The sequence below is a fragment of the Phasianus colchicus genome, chromosome 9, assembly GCF_987193195.1.
Source record: "Phasianus colchicus chromosome 9, bPhaCol1.hap1.1, whole genome shotgun sequence".
NCBI lineage: Eukaryota > Metazoa > Chordata > Aves > Galliformes > Phasianidae > Phasianus > Phasianus colchicus.
Window position 1 is genome coordinate 27,911,138 of NC_143444.1, and position 18,121 is coordinate 27,929,258.

At 44.7% G+C, this 18,121-nt stretch overlaps 2 protein-coding genes and 1 non-coding gene across 8 annotated transcripts in view; 2 read left to right on the forward strand and 1 right to left on the reverse strand.

The window, feature by feature from the left end:
- The first annotated feature begins 281 nt into the window (after positions 1 to 281).
- On the forward strand, positions 282 to 352 carry TRNAG-CCC (transfer RNA glycine (anticodon CCC)). The gene has a single exon. It is a non-coding gene; the product is annotated as a tRNA-Gly (tRNA).
- A 173-nt stretch (positions 353 to 525) lies between these two features.
- Positions 526 to 5,259, forward strand: PCSK9 (proprotein convertase subtilisin/kexin type 9). Of its 4 annotated transcripts, XM_031603168.2 has the most exons (12): positions 529 to 1,258; positions 1,349 to 1,537; positions 1,746 to 1,869; positions 1,971 to 2,104; positions 2,191 to 2,332; positions 2,421 to 2,617; positions 2,714 to 2,897; positions 3,462 to 3,632; positions 3,705 to 3,853; positions 3,925 to 4,090; positions 4,183 to 4,364; positions 4,432 to 5,256. In XM_031603168.2, the coding sequence occupies exons 1-12, from the start codon at positions 1,124 to 1,126 to the stop codon at positions 4,597 to 4,599; spliced, it is 1,941 nt and encodes a 646-aa protein (XP_031459028.2). In that variant the 5' UTR covers positions 529 to 1,123; the 3' UTR covers positions 4,600 to 5,256. The 4 variants fall into 4 exon arrangements, with proteins under 4 accessions (XP_031459020.2, XP_031459028.2, XP_031459045.2 ...); XM_031603160.2 differs by having other exon boundaries at positions 526 to 1,258; positions 3,462 to 3,853; positions 4,432 to 5,259; XM_031603185.2 differs by lacking the exons at positions 3,925 to 4,090; positions 4,183 to 4,364 and having other exon boundaries at positions 4,432 to 5,257.
- Positions 5,260 to 6,643: 1,384 nt separating this feature from the next.
- USP24 (ubiquitin specific peptidase 24) overlaps positions 6,644 to 18,121 on the reverse strand; it is a 59,731-nt gene continuing 48,253 nt past the window's right edge. For 2 of the 3 annotated variants that reach the window (XM_031603153.2, XM_031603138.2), the window contains 15 exons: positions 17,835 to 17,938; positions 17,597 to 17,710; positions 16,777 to 16,873; positions 15,337 to 15,453; positions 14,603 to 14,695; positions 14,190 to 14,292; positions 13,383 to 13,504; positions 13,012 to 13,125; positions 12,691 to 12,756; positions 12,349 to 12,415; positions 11,001 to 11,079; positions 10,473 to 10,548; positions 9,575 to 9,661; positions 9,271 to 9,381; positions 6,644 to 9,111 (listed from right to left, as the gene is read on the reverse strand). In XM_031603153.2, coding sequence (XP_031459013.2) covers positions 9,049 to 9,111; positions 9,271 to 9,381; positions 9,575 to 9,661; positions 10,473 to 10,548; positions 11,001 to 11,079; positions 12,349 to 12,415; positions 12,691 to 12,756; positions 13,012 to 13,125; positions 13,383 to 13,504; positions 14,190 to 14,292; positions 14,603 to 14,695; positions 15,337 to 15,453; positions 16,777 to 16,873; positions 17,597 to 17,710; positions 17,835 to 17,938 — 1,413 coding nt within the window. In that variant the 3' untranslated portion in view covers positions 6,644 to 9,048. Of the gene's footprint in view, positions 9,112 to 9,270; positions 9,382 to 9,574; positions 9,662 to 10,472; positions 10,549 to 11,000; positions 11,080 to 12,344; positions 12,416 to 12,690; positions 12,757 to 13,011; positions 13,126 to 13,382; positions 13,505 to 14,189; positions 14,293 to 14,602; positions 14,696 to 15,336; positions 15,454 to 16,776; positions 16,874 to 17,596; positions 17,711 to 17,834; positions 17,939 to 18,121 lie in introns of those variants that run through there. The other variant, XR_016469362.1, reaches the window with a different exon arrangement.

Genomic DNA, 18,121 nt, shown 5'->3' on the forward strand with positions numbered 1-18,121 from the left:
GCCTGGCTGCCTCACCTTCAGCTCATGGATCCCATAGAGCACTTTTCCCATCTCACGTGGCAGGGACACTCATAGAATCACAGAACCATTCAGGCTGGAAAAGAGCCCTGAGATCCTCAAAACCATCCCACCCACCCATGCCCACTGCCCACATCCCTCAGTGCCTCATCTCCAGGGCTGTGGATCACCCCCAGGGATGGTGACCACCCCGTTCTCTGTGCCACCGCATCACTCCCTTCCTCTATGCAGCTGCTAATGGGGTCCATTGAAAGACATACGCAGCACCAGTGGTGTAGTGGTATCATGCAAGATTCCCATTCTTGCGACCCGGGTTCGATTCCCGGCTGGTGCACAACGTGATGCAGTTCCATTCTGTGACTCCTTACTGAAACATCACGGCTCTTGGCAGAGCGGAGTCCCTTACTTTGAAGGATTAACTTAAAATGCAGCTCCGTTTTCTTTCTTTTTTTCTTTTTTTTTTTTTTCTCCTATGAACCAGATCTGTCTTCTGCAAGAGTTCCTCTTCCCTCCACCCCCCTTAATTTTTTTTTCGTATTAATACATTACTATGATTATTTTTTCCCATTGCCAACCCCCGTCTCCCCGCAGACCCCTCCTCCCGCAGATCTCTGGGGATGTCCCCGCGGATCTCGGTCCCCACGGGGGGTTCCATTTCCCGTTTCCCCCAGAGGCGTGGGGGGACCCGGGGCAACGCGGGAGGGAGGTGGGGACAGAAGGGTGAGGGCAGCGCCAGAAAGAGAGATCTCCGTATTGGCGGCGTGTGACGGCTCAGCGAGGAAAGCCCGAATGGGATTAGAGGATTTCACGGACACTCAGCGCCGAACGAAGGCAGCGAGAGGCACGGAGGAGCGGGGATTTTGGGGGCATCTGGGTTCGCAAGGGTAAAGGCGGTCATATTTGCTCGCGGTCCGGGCAGGGCCGGGGGGGGCTGCACGCTTCACGGCGAGGGGGGGTCCGGCTGCCCGCTGCCCGTCCCGGGGCTCCCCGTTAACGGTTAACGCGTCCCGGCGGTCACGACGGCGTGATCCGCGCCGGGCAGAACCGCGGTGCGCATCGGCTCCGCCATTCCCAGCTCCGTCGGTGCCGTCGGTGCGGCGGTGCCATGGACCCTCGGGCGCTGCTGCTGCTTCTGATGGCGGTGGCGGAGCCGGCGCTGACCCAGAGCGCGGCCGACGATGCGGCGACCGCCTTCGGGGCCGCCCCGTCGAGGCCCGCCGCATTCCATCGGGCCGCCAAGGTGAGCAGCGGGCGGAGGGGGGGGGGGAAGAAGGGGTTGTGCGGCTCCCCGCAGCCGGGAGAGCGCTCGTGCGTGTCCCCCTCCCTGCAGGCGGCGTGGCGGCTGCCCGGGCGCTACGTGGTGCTGCTGCGGGCAGGCAGCGGTGAGACCGAGGTGCGCGGCACGGCGCGGGCGCTGCGGGTGCGGGCGGCACGGCGCGGGTACCCGAGTGAGATGCTGCACGTCTTCAGCCTGTTGCCCGCCTTCCTGGTGAAGATGAGCGGCGACGTCCTGGACGTGGTATGAGCGTGGGGATAACGGTGTGAGCAGCGCGTGCCTGTGCAGGTTGGAAAGGAGCACTAAGGTCGTCCTGCCCAGCCGTTATGGGTTGCGTCTTGGCATCGCCATCCTCTGGAGATTGGCCAGAGGCTTTGCCCAGCCTTTGGCTACCTTTGGGTGCAATCCAGGCTGTGGGGAGCTGAGAAGGATGCGTTGTGCTTCCCCACAGGCACTGAGGCTTCCGCATGTGGACTATGTAGAGGAGGATGCGTACGTCTTCGCACAGAGCATCCCCTGGAACCTGGGCAGGATCGTACCACCACTGCCCAGCACAGGCACCTACAGCCCTCCCAGTGAGCACAGGAGGTTCCCATCCCGTGGTGTGGCAGCTCTGGGACTCCTGTCCCCATTTTGGGAGCACTGTGCTGATGGTTTGTTGCTTTTTCTGGGGCAGATAAAGGTGACAAGGTGCAGATCTACCTGCTGGACACCAGCGTGCAGAGCACCCACCGGGAGATTGCAGGCAGGGTGTTCATCACCGACTTCCAGAATGTCCCTGAGGAGGACAGCAGCCACTTCCACAGGCAGGTGAGCCTATGGTTGTGTGGCAAGCCTGGTGCTTACCCCCCCTCCTTTCTGCAATGCATCAGGGCATAAAACCATCCCCACTCCAGGCCAGCAAATGTGAGAGCCATGGGACCCACGTGGCTGGGGTGCTGAGCGGGCGCGATGCTGGTGTGGCCAGGGGTGCACACATCCACAGCCTCCGTGTGCTGAACTGCCAGGGGAAGGGCACTGTCAGCGGGACACTCATCGGTGAGTGCCCAACTGGGAGACCCAACCCTGCTCACCTCAACCCTGCCCTACCATCAGCCCCATCCCCATCCTTTGGCCCATCCCGCAGGGCTGGAATTTGTAGGGGCATCGCTGGACGCTCAGCCCAGCCCGCTGCTGGTGGTGCTGCTGCCCTTTGCCGGTGCCCACAGCCGTGTGCTGAACGCCGGCTGTCGGCAGATGGTGCAGATGGGGGCGGTGGTTGTTGTGGCTGCTGGGAACTACAAGGATGATGCCTGCCTGTATTCACCTGCGTCCGAGCCAGAGGTATGAGCATGGGGGTTCCCAGGCTGTGGGGACGTGTGGAAACATGCTGGTGCACACGCTGAGCCATCTGCACCCCTTTTATCATTGCCCCTCCAGGTGATCACGGTTGGGGCCACAAACCGTGAGGATCAGCCGGCCTCCATCGGCACGCTGGGCACCAACTTTGGCCGCTGTGTCGACCTGTTTGCCCCAGGGGACGACATCATCGGTGCCTCCAGTGGCTGCAGCACCTGCTTCACCGCGCAGAGCGGCACGTCGCAGGCAGCTGCACACGTGGCAGGTGAGCGGGTTCCAGGGTCTCTTGTGGCTCAAGGTGGGATGTATCTGCACCAAAACTGAGTGGAAGATGTTGTATTTGGAGTATAGCACCTCTGACCCTTTCCAACTCATAGAACCATAGAATCGTTAAGGCTGGAAAAGATCCGCAAGCCAATCCCACTCCACCATGCCCACTGCCCACCATCCCTCAGTGCCTCATCTCCATGGTTCTGGAACACCTGTAGGAGTGGTCACTCCTCCGCTCCCTGGGCAGCCTGTGCCACTGCATCACTGTTCTTTTGGAGAATAAATTTTTCCTGATACTCAGCCTGAAGCTCCTCTGACACAACTTAAGGCCATCACCTCTCATCCTATCACTGTTACCCAGGAGAAGGGATCAGCTCATTTGGGTGCACGTAGATGATGGGTTGCAGTGAGTTCCTCTTGCCCGTTGCTTCCCTTGGTCCTGTGTCCCCCCTTAGTCCCATCACAGCAGGCAGCCTTAGGGACCCCAGCCCACCATCATGGCGTGCCCGTGTCTCTTTGGCTTTCCCCAGTTCTCACCGCATCCCCTTGGCTCCCGCAGGCATTGCAGCCATGCTGCTCAGTGCCGAGCCCCACCTCAGTGTGGCGGAGCTGCGGCAGCGCCTCCTGCACTTGGCCACCAAGAACGTTGTCAGCAAGGCCTGGTTCCCCGAGGAGCAGCGGCTGCTGACACCCAGCAGTGTGGTGGGGCTGCCTGCCCAGCTGGGTCCAGGTGAGGGCTGGGGGATGGCAGAGCCTGAAACGTGCTGCGGGCCTTGTGCCGACACCTCTCACCCCATTGCAGATAAGGAGCTGCAGTGCCGCTCGGTGTGGTCGGCACGCTCAGGGCCCACCTGGCATGGCACGGCTGTGGCTCGCTGTGCCGGCACCGAGGAGCTGCTGGGCTGCTCCAGCTTCTCACACAGCGGCTGGCGGCTGGGCGAGCACATGGAGGTGAGGCACAACGCGGCCCAAAAATGTCATCTGTGGGGTGTGTGCCAGTGACACCATGCTCTTGGTCGCAGGACAAGGAGGGGCAGAAGCAGTGCATGGCCCACGGCGCCTTTGGGGGCCGAGGGGTCTACGCCATTGCCAGGTGCTGCACGTGGCCCCACACCCAGTGCCGGCTCAGCGCCAGCTCACAGGGTGATGATGTGGCCGTCTGCTCCTCGCAGGACCACGTGCTGACTGGTAACACTTCATAACACAGCTATGGGCCCTTGGGGTGTGGAGCTCGGTGGGGACATCCTTGAGTACTGCTCCCACGTCCCGTCTCTGTGCAGGCTGCAGCTTCCACTCCCCTGTGGCTGTGCTGGGTGACGGTGGCAGGCCCGTGCCGGAGCTGGGCAGCAGGCCTGGTGGCTGTGTGATGAGGCTGGAGGGCACAACTCATACATCCTGCTGCCCTGCTGCCCTGCTGGAGTGCCGTGTGAAGGAGCTCACACCCCAGGGCTCTGCAGAGGAGGTACAGTGACACTGTGTGGCTGCCACCTTGCCCAGCTGTGGGTGCCCATCCATCCTTCTCCTTGCAGGTGACGGTGTCCTGTGATGCTGGCTGGACGTTGACAGACTGCAGTGCTCACTCGCAGGGCCGTGGCACCTTGGGGTCCTACGCTGTGGATGACACCTGTGTTGCAGCCAGCACTCCTGGCAGCCACGCACCTGGGGCTGTCGCCATTTGTTGCCGGAGCCAGCAGTAGGGATAGGCTGAGTGCAGTGTTGTACCAGGCCTGGCTGATGGCAGGGCATGGCAATGCTACGGAGCCCATCACAGCCTGGCTGAGCCCCAGCCCTGGCCCTCAGCATAGGCAGCTTGCTGGCCCTGCCACCATTTCTCCACCACATTCCTGTACATACAGTGACTGTATAGGCTGTTCGTGTTACCACTCCGACCTCTATACCAACAAAGCTCCCTTCTGTCCTTAAGTTTCAGCTAACTGATGCAGCACGGTTGAGTCTTTTTCAGGTGGCTTGAAAATTCCCTACTCAGGTACCTGGAAGATCTCCTTACTTTTCAGCCACTGCAAGGCTCCTAGTTTTAATTCTACTCATTTAATTAGATTTTAGCTTGCAATGCTACAGAATCAGCTGCTGCTCCATTAGTTGCTGGAGGTAAGGACCTGCTGATGTTCCACACTGCTGTAACTTCCACAGCTCCAAACAGACCCAGTTGCACCTCCTTATTGAAAAAAAGAACTGTCTTTTGTGGCACTTCAGTTTGTACATCTGTACTTTCAATATTTATTTGGACTTTTATAAACAAACCTTTTTATGTCTTCTAAAAATAAAATTCCTAGAGCAGCACTTAGCAAATATGACCCACTCTCTGCTTTCTGTCCATCCAGGGGTAAAGGTTCCAGGGAAGAGCTGGGACGTGGTCTCTGAGCTCTGCTTAGTTAGTGACACAGCTAAGTTTGTTTTTAAAACAGCATCGGAATGCAAGAGCTTCAAGTTGTGGAAACAAAACATCGCCCAGCTTCAGGAAATGTGTCCTTGTTGTCATGAAGTCTGGGTGGCACGCAGCAAGGTCCGAGCCCAGCATAAGGTGAGCGCAGCGCTCAGGAAGCAGCAGCTGCCTGTTACTGGAATATATAATTTGTTTGGTGCTGTGTTGAGGACAGCTTTAAAAATAAAGCTCGATAGCACAGGTACAGGTGGATCCGTCAAGCTTTAGGTGCATTTTCCCCCACTGGAATGCCTGGTACAGACATGAGAAACTCCTCCAGCTTTAGCTGGCACCAGGACACCAGGCAGGAAGCACTGCTTGGAAAGATTAGAACCATTTCTAACTCTTTAGGTAAAGATGGCAAAAGCCCAACCCTAATCTAAACATGTAATTACATAACACATGTAGATAATCACAGCCCATAGTTTTATCAGCTTCAATCTTCACACACAGGGAAAAAAAAAGAGAGGGCTGTTAGCTGAGAGCTTACACAAAGCCCTGACACAGCTGGCAATTTCCAGCAGACTGCAGGTACTCATGGGGCCATAACCACTCCTCCTCCACCGCTCCAGGCAGAAGCCATGGGGATGCTCACACAGCAGTGAGTCCAGCACAGCTCTCATGGCTCAGTTCACACATGAGATCAGTGAAGGGAAATGATATGGGAACAAGATCAGCCCTTGCTCAGTATCTGTGTGCAGGTAAGCAGAAAAACTAATCTTGTTTGTTCTGGGGATCAAACTGAAAAAAAAAAAAGCAAGGTAAACCTGAGGGATCCTGTTACCTAAGGGCACCTGAGGCAGTTTTATCAGCCCAAGAAGCAGCAGCACATGTACTTGATACCCAGCCCTCCTCCAGGAGGGGCACTGCCAGCGGAGGCTGCAGGCTGGGTGATGCTTGAAACACAAGTCCTTGTGCTTACACGCCCTGAGGCCTCTAGCTTTGCTTGCAAAGCAAAGCAGAAAGGTGATGGGGATAGCAGCTCTCTGCACTGGGCACCAACAGATCTGCCCATCTTGCTATGAGGCACACAGAAGCCAGTCTAACCCACAACTGCAAGGAGAGCTAGGGTAAATCATTCAGATAAGGTCAGGAAAAGGAATTGCAGAGATACAATCTGACAGGCACCACAACATGCCCAGTGTGAGGCTGTGCAGTTGCTTTGGTTTGCTCCTGATAGGTGCCAGTAAGCTGGGTAACCTCTAAGAGCTCATTATCCAGAGGACCAAATGAAGAACTTTCAAGAGGATCCACAAGACAACAAGACAGTGTGTTGCACAGTCTAAAGATTACACTAGTTTTCTGTGAAAGGAATAACTTTATTCCATTGACCAGGAATCCCAAGACTGTTTATCAAGACTGCCTATTTTTCCAGTGCCACACGTTCATGTATTAATTGGACAGTATCTCCCCAAATGCTCACAGGCAGGCTGTGGCTGCTTCTCACTGAACATCATGTAAGCTGTATAAAAACATTTTCATCCAAAAAGATTGGCAGTAAAAATTACAACATAGAAATGCATCACAATTTACACAAAAACTAGTTTTGTTGAACTCTATTTTCCAAAAAAATAATCTTCAGCAGGTTCAAATGACAGCAGCTGGAAACCAAAATAATTGATCTTATTGCAAATTATAACCATCGACTTTGTACAAGCGTGAGCAGAACCATGAAAAAGTTTGTATTGGTTTCAAGTATACAGTGGTGATGAGCCATCCTGATGCAGTTCTCCCATCAGTGCTTCTCTGGGCATGCAGTAATCGAGGACGTTGTTTCCATAGGAAATAACAGGAACCTGAAGTGACAAGTGGTGCCAACCCATAGGAACGTTACCAGCTTCCTCCATCACCATCACCGCTGTGTACTGACTGTTTGTGAAGATTTATGGCCCATTACAAAGTATTGGGGATGGGGGAGGAAGAAAGGGGATCTGTAAGAAACGATTTATTCAAAATTAATTTAAAACGTCACACATTTAAAATGTCCCAGCACATTATCAGAAACATTTATAAAATGCTAACTTTGCCACGTGCCTATGAAGACATTGTTTGGAAAAAAAAAAAAAATCAATCAACAAAAAGTGAGATATTCACTACAATGCCACCGTTGCATCTTTGCACACGCAATTTACGACAAGTTCTCTTAACCCGCAATAAGTTATAAAGCTGTACAGCTGAAATCATATCAGATGTTTGCTTCCAACAGTGAAATGACTGGTTAATTTCAATATTAGTGCACAACAGTGAAAAGCTGTCTGTTGCTTCTTGGTTCAGCAACAGTCTGTAGAAAGAAAAAAGGCACTTTTTGGCTGGTTGTGCCTTTAACTTGGCAAATTTGTCTATTCTGGAGGTGCCCAGGCACTCCTTGAGATGCCCTCCCATTTCTGTGCATGTTTGTTTACATAATTTTTAAAGTAAGGCAGAATCCATAAATAAAGGCAAAAAGCAGTGCAGAAAACGTGACAAACGCAAAATGTACAAAGTATGAAGTTAGTTGGCACAAAAGAAGCTAGTATCCAGAACCAGAAGTCACTGAACTAAATTTGATATGGAAAACAAAACTGTGCTCAAATCATCCCAACTGCCTTCCAGTTGTTTACGAGCAAATCAAAAGAGCTGTGATATTTTAAATGTTGCCTGGTCAAGTGAAAATATAAACAAAGCCAAATCACTCTTTCCCCGTGTTAAAATTGCTTAATAAAATCTGCACGACAGTGTCCCCAAACTCAATCAAGGAATTATTCATCATGTACAACCAATACTAACTTTCTCAGTAATTTGAAAGCATAAGCAAGTGATTGCAGGTCACACGATTGAGACTACATTTGATTCAATATGTCTCCAAAAGTAAAAAATTTCATGAGTAAAACTGCAACAGAAATCCATTTTAAAGTGCTTCTTTTCTTTTAAACTACTTTTTTTTTTTTAATTATTATTTTTTAAATCCACCAACATCCTTTCATAAACACTTGCATACCTTGAGAACGTTTTTCTTTTATGGCCCTTCCTGACTGCCTGTGGTTTTTGGAAGGGTACCAAAAAGACAAGCCATGCTAGAAGCTCCATGACCAAACCTTTCTGTAAGGAGCTACTCTCCTCACAGAGCAATCTTACTGATCCTTCCATTAAAGAGCTTTACAAATGAGCAGGGAGACATATTAAATACAGAAGTCCTTATGTAAACTGATTCTTTAACTAATATTTTACAATGAAATGTAAGTCATCACACATCTTTATACAGAAATTTGAATATTCCTATTCAATATTATCAGAAAGATTAAAAATTTGCCCTCCATACATAAGGGCAGTCTGGTTTTTCTCTGTATAAAAACCAAAAGAATTTTTTTTTTGCAGCATCACAGAAAAGCAACAGTTTTACATTCACTCATTTAATGTTCACATAAAAATTCAACCACTAGCGTTTGTGTATTTGATAAAATCTTCTTGACAAAAATGTTGTTGGTGTCTGGACTGTCATAAGCTACTGCAGGTGAAGATGCAGTTTTCTAGAGCATTTGTCAATCTGAAGCCTTCGTGGCTAATAAATGCTTTTAGCTTTCAGGGAAACAACCTTCTTCAACATTGCCATAGATCCTTCTCTTCCAGACTCTTGTAATAGCATAAGCAATAGGACTCTAGGTTTCAACAGGTACCAGGCATTGAACATTTGAGTTGATCTGTTCTTGGGTTCACGGGTATCCTTTTATGGGTCAACATCATCAAGGTCACTTTTAGTCTCACCAATCATCATAGGAGACTCTGAGCCCTTTCAACACACACAAGGGGAGGGGAGAGAAAGATATGGTACATTATTTTTCCATCAGGCACACAATTATTGTGATTATATTCAGTGGTGTTTCTAGAATTTGGGTCAGAACCAAGTTGAGCAATGCAACAGACAAATACGCCCTTATTTAATTGTTACCTGCTGTAGGTGTCTGTCTCCATTCTCATTGGCTGGACTACTTTCTGACCCATTACTGCTTCCAGACTGATCTTTTTCATTCAGCAAGGCTGTGGCATAGGCCAGTGTGTCCTGTTAGGAAGTGACAAGATAATTGTATGGATTAATTTCTACAGAAAAAGCCACAAGATATAGGTTTGTCAGGTAGGAATGGTATGAAGTACAGAGGAATATGGTAAAGTTGCTAAAACTATAGCTGCTAACTGAAAAGTGAGAAGGGAAATAAACCAAGCTTAATATCATCTCCCAGGACTGACACACATACCTGTGCTGAAATAGTGCGCTGGAAGGTTTTTGCAGTTGATGTTTCATTGGAAACATTACTCTGAGGTGCCCAGTAATGTTCAGACATCTGCATTAAAAAGCGCATTAAAAAAAGGCATAAAACACCCAAGAAAGGTACAGAATTGCAGTATGAGCTTCACACGTGTAAGGTCTTATACACTTGTGATGACAGGTAGACTAGCAAGTCTGGAATAAGCTTCCTGAATCCATCAACAAGCTGGAGAGCTTAGACACAGCCTTCTGATGCAGCTAAGAATAGTTTCAGAGACTACTGCCCTTCAGCTGAAACCTAGTCATCAGCTCCTTCTGTCTGCCAACGACATGACTGCAGGTTATCCAGCTGAAGAGCAGTAGATCCAGATATTCAACAAGCATTTTCAGAAGCTAGTACACTGTAAAAATAGGCACAGAACTATCCAGAGCTGTCAGTTCAAGAGAAGAGTGGCAACAAGCACCAGCTGCACTACAAACATCCTACTGACAAAACTATGTAGAAACAAAAAGCTGTACATGTCAACAGCTGTGTTCTGTGCAAAGCTTAGATGATTCTGTAAGAAATCCACTCCTGCAATAAAGAGAAGTCTAACAGGAATATACTGGCAGTGAAAGCTTCCCACATGACAAAGAACAATAATCATTATGACCATTTCCACTCAGTTATATTTATTGCACAAACAGCTAAGCCTAAAACATGTGGTGGCTTACCAAAGTTCTTGAATGTACCAGGTTTAACTTCATCCAAGCTCTCATTGTAAAAAAAAATAAAGTAGTTTGTATTTTTGTCTTAAATCAACTTAAGATTCAAGTACAGATTGGAGGTTTTATAATTCTCTCTGTAAATAAAGTGATGTTTCTCCATACAGTTACAGCCAAACTACCTTTTTCTGTAGCCACTGCACAGCCCAACTCCAGTGGTGGGAATTCTCCTTGAAATAATCTTTTGCAGTAGGGCACCTTGGAAATTGAAATGAGTTTCATTGTTAATGAACAAGGCACTCTTGCAAAGGGGAAAAAAATAATAATCCATGTATATTTCTTTATGCTGCTGTCCTTTGTATGCTGACTTATGCCAAACAATTCTATTATTAACCGAATTAGCAAGAACAATAAAGTTTACACAATGCAGTACTTCTGTACAGATACACTTATTTCAGATCTATGCTTTATCAGGACATCTGCCAAGTTCCAAGCAAACAAGATTTAGTAATCACAATATTTCAAATATCTGGGGCAGTTTTCTTATCTTTATCTTGGTCTTAATGCTAGGCAGCTCCTACTATAAGCACCACTTATATTACAATAACAGAGGCTAAAGCTGATCAAAAATAGAAAGAGCAGCAGCCTAAACAGTCACAGTGGGATCTAATGCAAGAATAAGATTGAACAATGAAACCCACGCTACTCACTTCTGAGCCAAAGTAACAAGGAACTTGACACACTGGTAACAGCGACTGCTGTCCACATGGTTGCTGTGGTGCATCAAGGCTGTGGGCAGAAACACTTGGATTAAAAACCACAAATCAGACTTCTGTGTACCAACCAAGTCAAAAATGCAACAAGCACGAAGCTAAAATTTTAGCTTATGTGGGAGAAGTTATTGCTACAGATGCATGAGCATTTGTGTTCAACACACTGCTGTATCACTGGCAGTTTTGAGTATTTACAGAACTATTGGATTAAAAATAGATCAAAGTCAAAATGCAGTAATTCTTTCAAACGTGGCACCTGAATTTTAAACAGCCCTCTCCTAACACAGTTTTTTTCCCCTATAATCCATTTTATGTTAGATAATTGCTATGGTTACAAATTTGAAAGAAAAAAAGTTTGAAGCCATGGTAAAAAAGGAGAAAACCAGCTTCCTCCTGGATTTTAACTTGCAAAACTAGGATAATGTCTGAAGCTTCGTTACACAAACAAGATAGTAAAAATTCTCATAAGGACCACAGAGAGCTATTATTTGCTACTTTCTTTTCTTGGAGTAAAAGCAGCCAATGTGACTGACAGGTCATGGACCACATGCAGTGAAACTGGAAGTTGTTTAGTGCTGTTGCTAGGCAACTCCAAGGCAAACCCACAACATTAATTCCCAAAACTCACAGCAGTTCTTGTAAAGTGTGCTATTCAACAAACACAATAAGCCTACAACATAAAGATTAAATTGAATAATTGCATCTCTCCTCTGCAGAAATAAAGTATTGCCTAAATTACAGAACAGGATTGGTCCAAGTGGGACCGACATATCTGGAGCTAAAATAACCACTATTCCCTTACACTATTTCTTGTTATCTTCTCTTCTGTTAGTCAGACATGGAAATTAGTAACCAGAAGAGCAGTGAGGCATGAGACAATATTTAGCTTTTTTTTTTTTTTAATTTCTTTCTCACAAACACAGAATCTGAAACAAAATCAGGTGAAAGCCATCATCTGAAACAGCTTCTCAACCAAACAGCTATGAAAGAGATACCAAGCAGCACTTGCAGATTAGATGTGCTCTTTGAGCTCATCTACATTTCTGTTACACGAAAAGCCATTTCTTCTGATTCATACAAAGCAAGCTCTCATCATTCTGGGTCTTCCCCATGACTCTTGTATTTTAGTAACTTCACTTCAGTGGTGGTTGTTAAATCAGATAATGCCAAGTTGCTTTCCATCAGAAGTAAAACAGTTAGAAGGATTAAGAAACCAGAAGATTATAAGAATTATCAGCACAAGGGTTAGCAGAAGATAGAAGCATTCACACACTGGCTTACTTGCCTATTAATCCATTTTCAGTTTCAAAGGCAAATTTGATGCGCTCTACTTGTAAGGGGTCTTCGATGACCTGACAAAAAAGGGTCAACAGAAGTTATGCTTGAGACCTACATCCACACTACAAAATGGTTTTAACCACCTCAACATGAAAAACAAATGAGACTTATGAAGTTACTGCGCTGATAATCTGGTGTTAATGGAATTTTAAAAAGTTATAAACTTTTAAACTGAAGGATCGAAGATACGTGAATGTTGAGATTATTTGTGCAGTCTTTGCCTTCTTTATTATGCACTGATAGAAAATCCATCCTGTACCTAATGTGCAAGTCTTTACCATTCACCTACCAGTATCTCATGGAGTAACTGGAATATGTTTTTCAATTCATGAGGTGGAGCAGTTTCCAGTTGAGTCTGCATTAAGAAATATAAAATTATTCAAACAGTAGAATAGGTTGATGATGCAAAGAACTGACAGAGAGCTTCACAGCCTTTTGAAAATTAGTTATTTTAAACTACAGAAGTTAAAAAACAAGAAAGCCCTCCCAAAATCCAGCAAACTGTACTGACTGTTCTGCTGCAGATCCCAGTGCCATTCTAACATAAGACAGCATAACCAAAGCCTAGAAGAAAAACTCATGTAAATACCCCATCTTAATATCTCCATACCTTGATGAAGTGTAGCACAGTAAAGGAAAAGTGCTCATTACAAAAGCAGCAGTACACCACCATCTCAATGAGAACAGATAGAGATCCAGTTAGCTCTCGTAATGCATACATCACCTAAAGGAAAAATGCAAATAATTTTGTATGTAGCCATACAATTATTTTCAAGAGATGGATCAAGTTTATCATAAAAAAAATCACCCTTCTTCAGGAAGGGTTTTTTTCTCCCTTTTCTCACAGCACTTCACTCAGCTCCTGCTGCCCAGCTCCAGGGGCCTGGGTCAAGCATGGCCCATTCAGTGAGAACAACTCAAGTTAGCACTATCAGACCAGATATATGTTTAAGTAAGGTAGAATTTAGAACAGATAGATACCTCTATTAAGTAAGGTTTTCCCTCAGACAAGAATAACAAGGCTTCCACTTCTTCATGGAGTGTCAAAAGTGGACCTGAAGTAGTGATGCTTAGAGGTGGACGTTGCTTAAAGAGACCAGGAGCTATAACAGCAAACAGAAAAACAATCCACTAATAAATGACATTGTTCTACACACTTTGAAGTCACTGCTGACATTTGCTACCTTGTCATTTCTGAAGTCATTCACCTTGACTAGCTTTTATGGTGCCAGCCCAAATAACAAACTTTAGTGCTAATGTATCATTTACATTATTGACAGTAAAGGGAAACGAACTGCAAGAAAGCAAAAGCAGAATGTTCAGATCAACTATCAGAACTTTGGTATTTAATTCACTCCCACTACTGTACATTCATCATGCTCAAAGCATTTATCATTCTTCTGTTCACAATTTTTGACTGCCTCCAAATCCAGAAACTATAAACCTCAGATAAAAATCAAGTTTTCTTTCACAAACAACAACTTTAAATTCCTTTTTTAGGGCACTGGAAATCCAAACTCATTCTTTTATTATGTTTATTTGGAAAACTCTGCCTCCTGTAAAAAATATCCAAAGCAGTGTTTCATTGATTATTCTGCAGTAGCTCAGTCTAGAGACTCCCCTTACAATTAGCAAGAGACATAACAGATATGATAGATGTGAGTCTCTGACAGCCAACAACATGAGTTGACTCGTTCACGTGAGGCAAGACCTTACTGATGCTGAAGTTATTCCCAATCAAAATAACTGAAATGCAATGTTACCAAAAGGCAAAAATGCAGTTCTTACCAACATTTCTTTGTGAAGACACATCAGAGTGCAGAACAAGCAATGCAACAGTATTGTGAAGATATCCAAACTCACGTGCTTGTGCTGAACTCCATCTGCGGTTCTGTTTGAGACAAAGGGGAGATTTGAGTTCTGATTGGTTGATTTAATCAAATTCTATTAAGTCAAAACAGAACAATATCCTTAACAGCCCACCACCACATTCTAAGACTTCAAATTTGGTTCACAGTTTATTAACACCAGAATGACTCAACTTCTGCCAACACTGCTACTTCTTCATAGCAGCACAGAGGAATGCTAAGACTGCGTGAAATTTGCAGAATAATCTAAGGAGTAATCTATTTTAATCAAACAACAAGGTTTTGCCCGTAATGTAAGAATACTAAACACAGGAATGGGTACATAAGCTTTACCTGATTACTCTGACGGTTGGGACCAAGGAGAAAGTTGATCATGTGCCTCAAAGCAGAATGTCTGAGAAGAAGACTGCTAGCCCTTATACCCTGCTGTTTAGACAATAATAATACATTAGAGATCTATCTAGGTCAAGAATTTGTGCTCTAAGGGACAGAAGTAAAACTTCGCTAAACACCTTTAAAAAGTTGTGAACTTCACAGATCAATAAGCTGCACTTTAAAAGACACCTCACTGCATACAGCACACTAGAGAAACTAGTCCAGGATCAATATAGGCAAAATAACTATAAAAGAAGCAAACAAAACAAAAAAAGAATGAAGGGATAGACAGAACCCACAATGAGGTGAACAGCACAGCACTGTGCTGTCAATGTTTCAGTGTTTCTACTTTTTATAGGACAAAAAAAACCCCCTTCAACCTCTTAGTATTTTTTTTTTGTTTTTAAACAGTCAAAAGATCCCCAGTGAACAAAACCTCAACGCTCAGACTTTGGAAATCATATCCTCACTAGGTATAATTTGCTTGAATGTTTTTGTATGATTGTATCCCTAATCAGTGTTTAAAGCCACTCAGCACACAAAAGAAAAAGAACCACCCTGAAACAAGGAACAAATACGCTTCTGGAAGAGTTTCACTGTGCTGCTTAAACCTTTCATGAAGACTGTTTTACTGTTTTACTGTTGTCCTTTAAAATTGAAGTAATATGGGAAGATGATAAATGGTTGCTTACCTTTTGCACAAAGTTGTTAAATAGTAAGAAGTACTGAGCACAGTTTTTACAGTTTTCAGGAACATCTTTATCCAGTAAAGCAAGTAGCACCTCCAATAACTGATGTAGACTTTTTAACTGCAAAAACAATTATTAACTTGCATTTAAATGCTTCTTGCCTGCTTAAAATACAGGCATTTCTACATTTTCAAGTTTGATTAACAAAACAGTATGTATGGTCAGCTACACTTGCTGTAATTAACATAAATAGCTAACATAGGACTACAAACTTACCATTTCCAACTCTGAATTAATGTGCATATATTACACAGCAGTGTAATGAAAGCATCAGCACATAGGTAACTTGCTTATAGAAGTGAAACTCAGTAGTTACACAAGTTTTCAACATTTTTTTAAAGCAATTCAAATTAGTCACATGGTAACTGATGTTCAAAAGTTCCAGTCATTACAGTAATACACTGAGCACACTAAGGGCCTTGGTATAATACTTATTACATCTTTGTTAACATAAACAGCTAACAGTAAGTAATCAGAAGCTCTCAAGCTGTATTTAAATGCCCATCTTCCTACTACTACTATTAAGCTTGGAGGACTTCACAGCAATCTTTCCTCAAAGCTCTAAGAAATTTTCTTCATAGACAACAGCTTACACAACAGCTGTGCCTTCCAGCCACAACACTGCTTTAAAAAAAAAAATTATTGAAATTGAATGCAAGAAAAATCACTTCAGACTAAACAAGATTTGGGCACCTGAAAGTCCCTGCCATCTCCACTGACAGCTTATAGAAATACGACAGATGGCAAAGTGTTTCTGACAGAGTTCTTCTAATACAAATGACTTGGTTCAGATATCCATAAGAAACAGGTGAACCTCAGGCATTTTCACATACTTTCTGCTGGGTTTTCTTACAATATTAAAATGAGCCAAATATAACAAACCGCACTTCCCAAACTTACTTGCCAAGATTTTTTAATAAGAAGTTAAACCACTGAACAACCACCATAGTTCCAGTCTCTCCCTGGAACGTGACAGCTCAGTTACTACTGTACTGCTGTGGGTTTCTGACTCTGAGCGAGGAAGAGTACTAGTTAAAAACAAAGCTGATTTCTGGGCTCTCTCTGTTACAGAGAGAGAGAATAAATCTTACATTCTTTTAATATTTGGAAACTGCATTTTCGTGAGATGCCATACACTCATGTTGAAATGAGATAGAACTGTTTATAACTAATACTTTAAACTTCTAGGAATTACAGCAGCACGTTACTTCCCAGGCTAGGAGCAGACAAGCATTAACCTATTTAAGAAAGAGCTACAAGCCTGCTGAAGATGAGAACCTTCCACTTTGTCATATGCAAATCACACTGCATTGCCTGCAAGTGAAACAAGAGATATTGGGTAGAGACAATCAAGAGGATCATTGCTGATGAGGTGTCACTAACCTTCTCTTGATAAAGCAAGGCACTGTCGAGGGTTTTTTCAAGAATAGTAGCTACAGCAACTCGCACCTCTCTTACACTGCATTCCAGGAGGAAAGTCCTGGAAGATAAAAGGCAAAGCTGCAAGAAGAACTGGAATCAAAGTGTACGTATATTTACTATGCTTAAGTGTGGTATTTATCATTTTAACAAGGATAACAGTTCAAAATAATTCACACTACACTTCTGTGGATAAGCTTTAACTTATTTTCCTGCACTCCTGCTTCTCACCACAAAAGTCTATAACAATGCTTTATTCATTCAAAGAACAAAAATCTAAAACTAAAAGCTACCACAGGATCCTGTCTTCCAACACAACTTTTAAGATAAACTCCTCTTTGGTTGGCAAATCCCTCTGTTAACAGTTCTCCAAGAATTGCCTTAAGCTTATCTTGAGTTGGTGAATGAAATACATTGTAATTCATTTGTAATCATTGTCAGCTAAGTATTTAACTTACCTTACCCTAAACACTTTCACCACATTCTTTCCCTCCACTTGCAGGAGTGACTTCACAAACACACTCCAAGGCATCCCTCTGAATTAGTTTGCATCCTTCATCTACACTGCACTATTATCATATTTTCAGAATTACTGAAAACTCTGAACAGAGGTTTTTATTTCTAACATTTTCTTAAATGACAATTTAGAGCACTGTTTAAAGAACATGCACTGTTAACTTTCTGGCAATCTATCAGTACAGATATGCCAGACCACATTATTTCAAAGCCCTATCCACAGGCAAGACACTAAACACTGCAAGTAAGACAGAAATAGGGTACTTACTTTACAAGCTCCCGGCCCTCTGGTCCAACAAAATATTCAACTAACCACTGACAAGCATCAATACTTTTGGAGAGCAGTGCGTCTATGGTTGCAATCCACTCTTCTGTATCAGCCCTTTAAAACCAAACCAGGGGAAACTGTCAGTAATGAAAAACAGCTGCAAAACCCAAGCAATGTTTCATCTCACTTCTTCCTTTTCTGCTAAGTCAGAAGTGGCTTTCCCACAGTCAGACCTTACCTGAGTTTCTTCTTGGTTCGGAGATAAGTTTGGAAGAGGAACTGGACTGCCAACTGTAAGCTGACCTTTGCCATACACGGATAATAAGGATGTTTTACCTTAGTCTGAAAGAAACACCACATTTACTCCAGAGCAAACCTATACCTGCAGCACACATTCTGTCTCCTAAATAAGTCAGCGTGCTCTATTCAAGTAATTTACTTTACTAGAAAGCAAAACAAACCACACTTGTCTGTGCTGAAATCTGTTTCCAGTAACGACTATGCTAGTTTAACATATATGCTAAA

What these genes read in the sequence shown, in the direction of transcription:
- PCSK9 (XM_031603160.2), top strand. Translation starts at nt 1,124, where the DNA reads ATGGACCCTCGGGCGCTGCTGCTGCTTCTGATGGCGGTGGCGGAGCCG. An exon ending in CATTCCATCGGGCCGCCAAG is followed by an intron (nt 1,259 to 1,348) that starts GTGAGCAGCGGG and finishes CCCTCCCTGCAG; the next exon opens with GCGGCGTGGCGGCTGCCCGG. An exon ending in GCAGGACCACGTGCTGACTG is followed by an intron (nt 4,091 to 4,182) that starts GTAACACTTCAT and finishes GTCTCTGTGCAG; the next exon opens with GCTGCAGCTTCCACTCCCCT.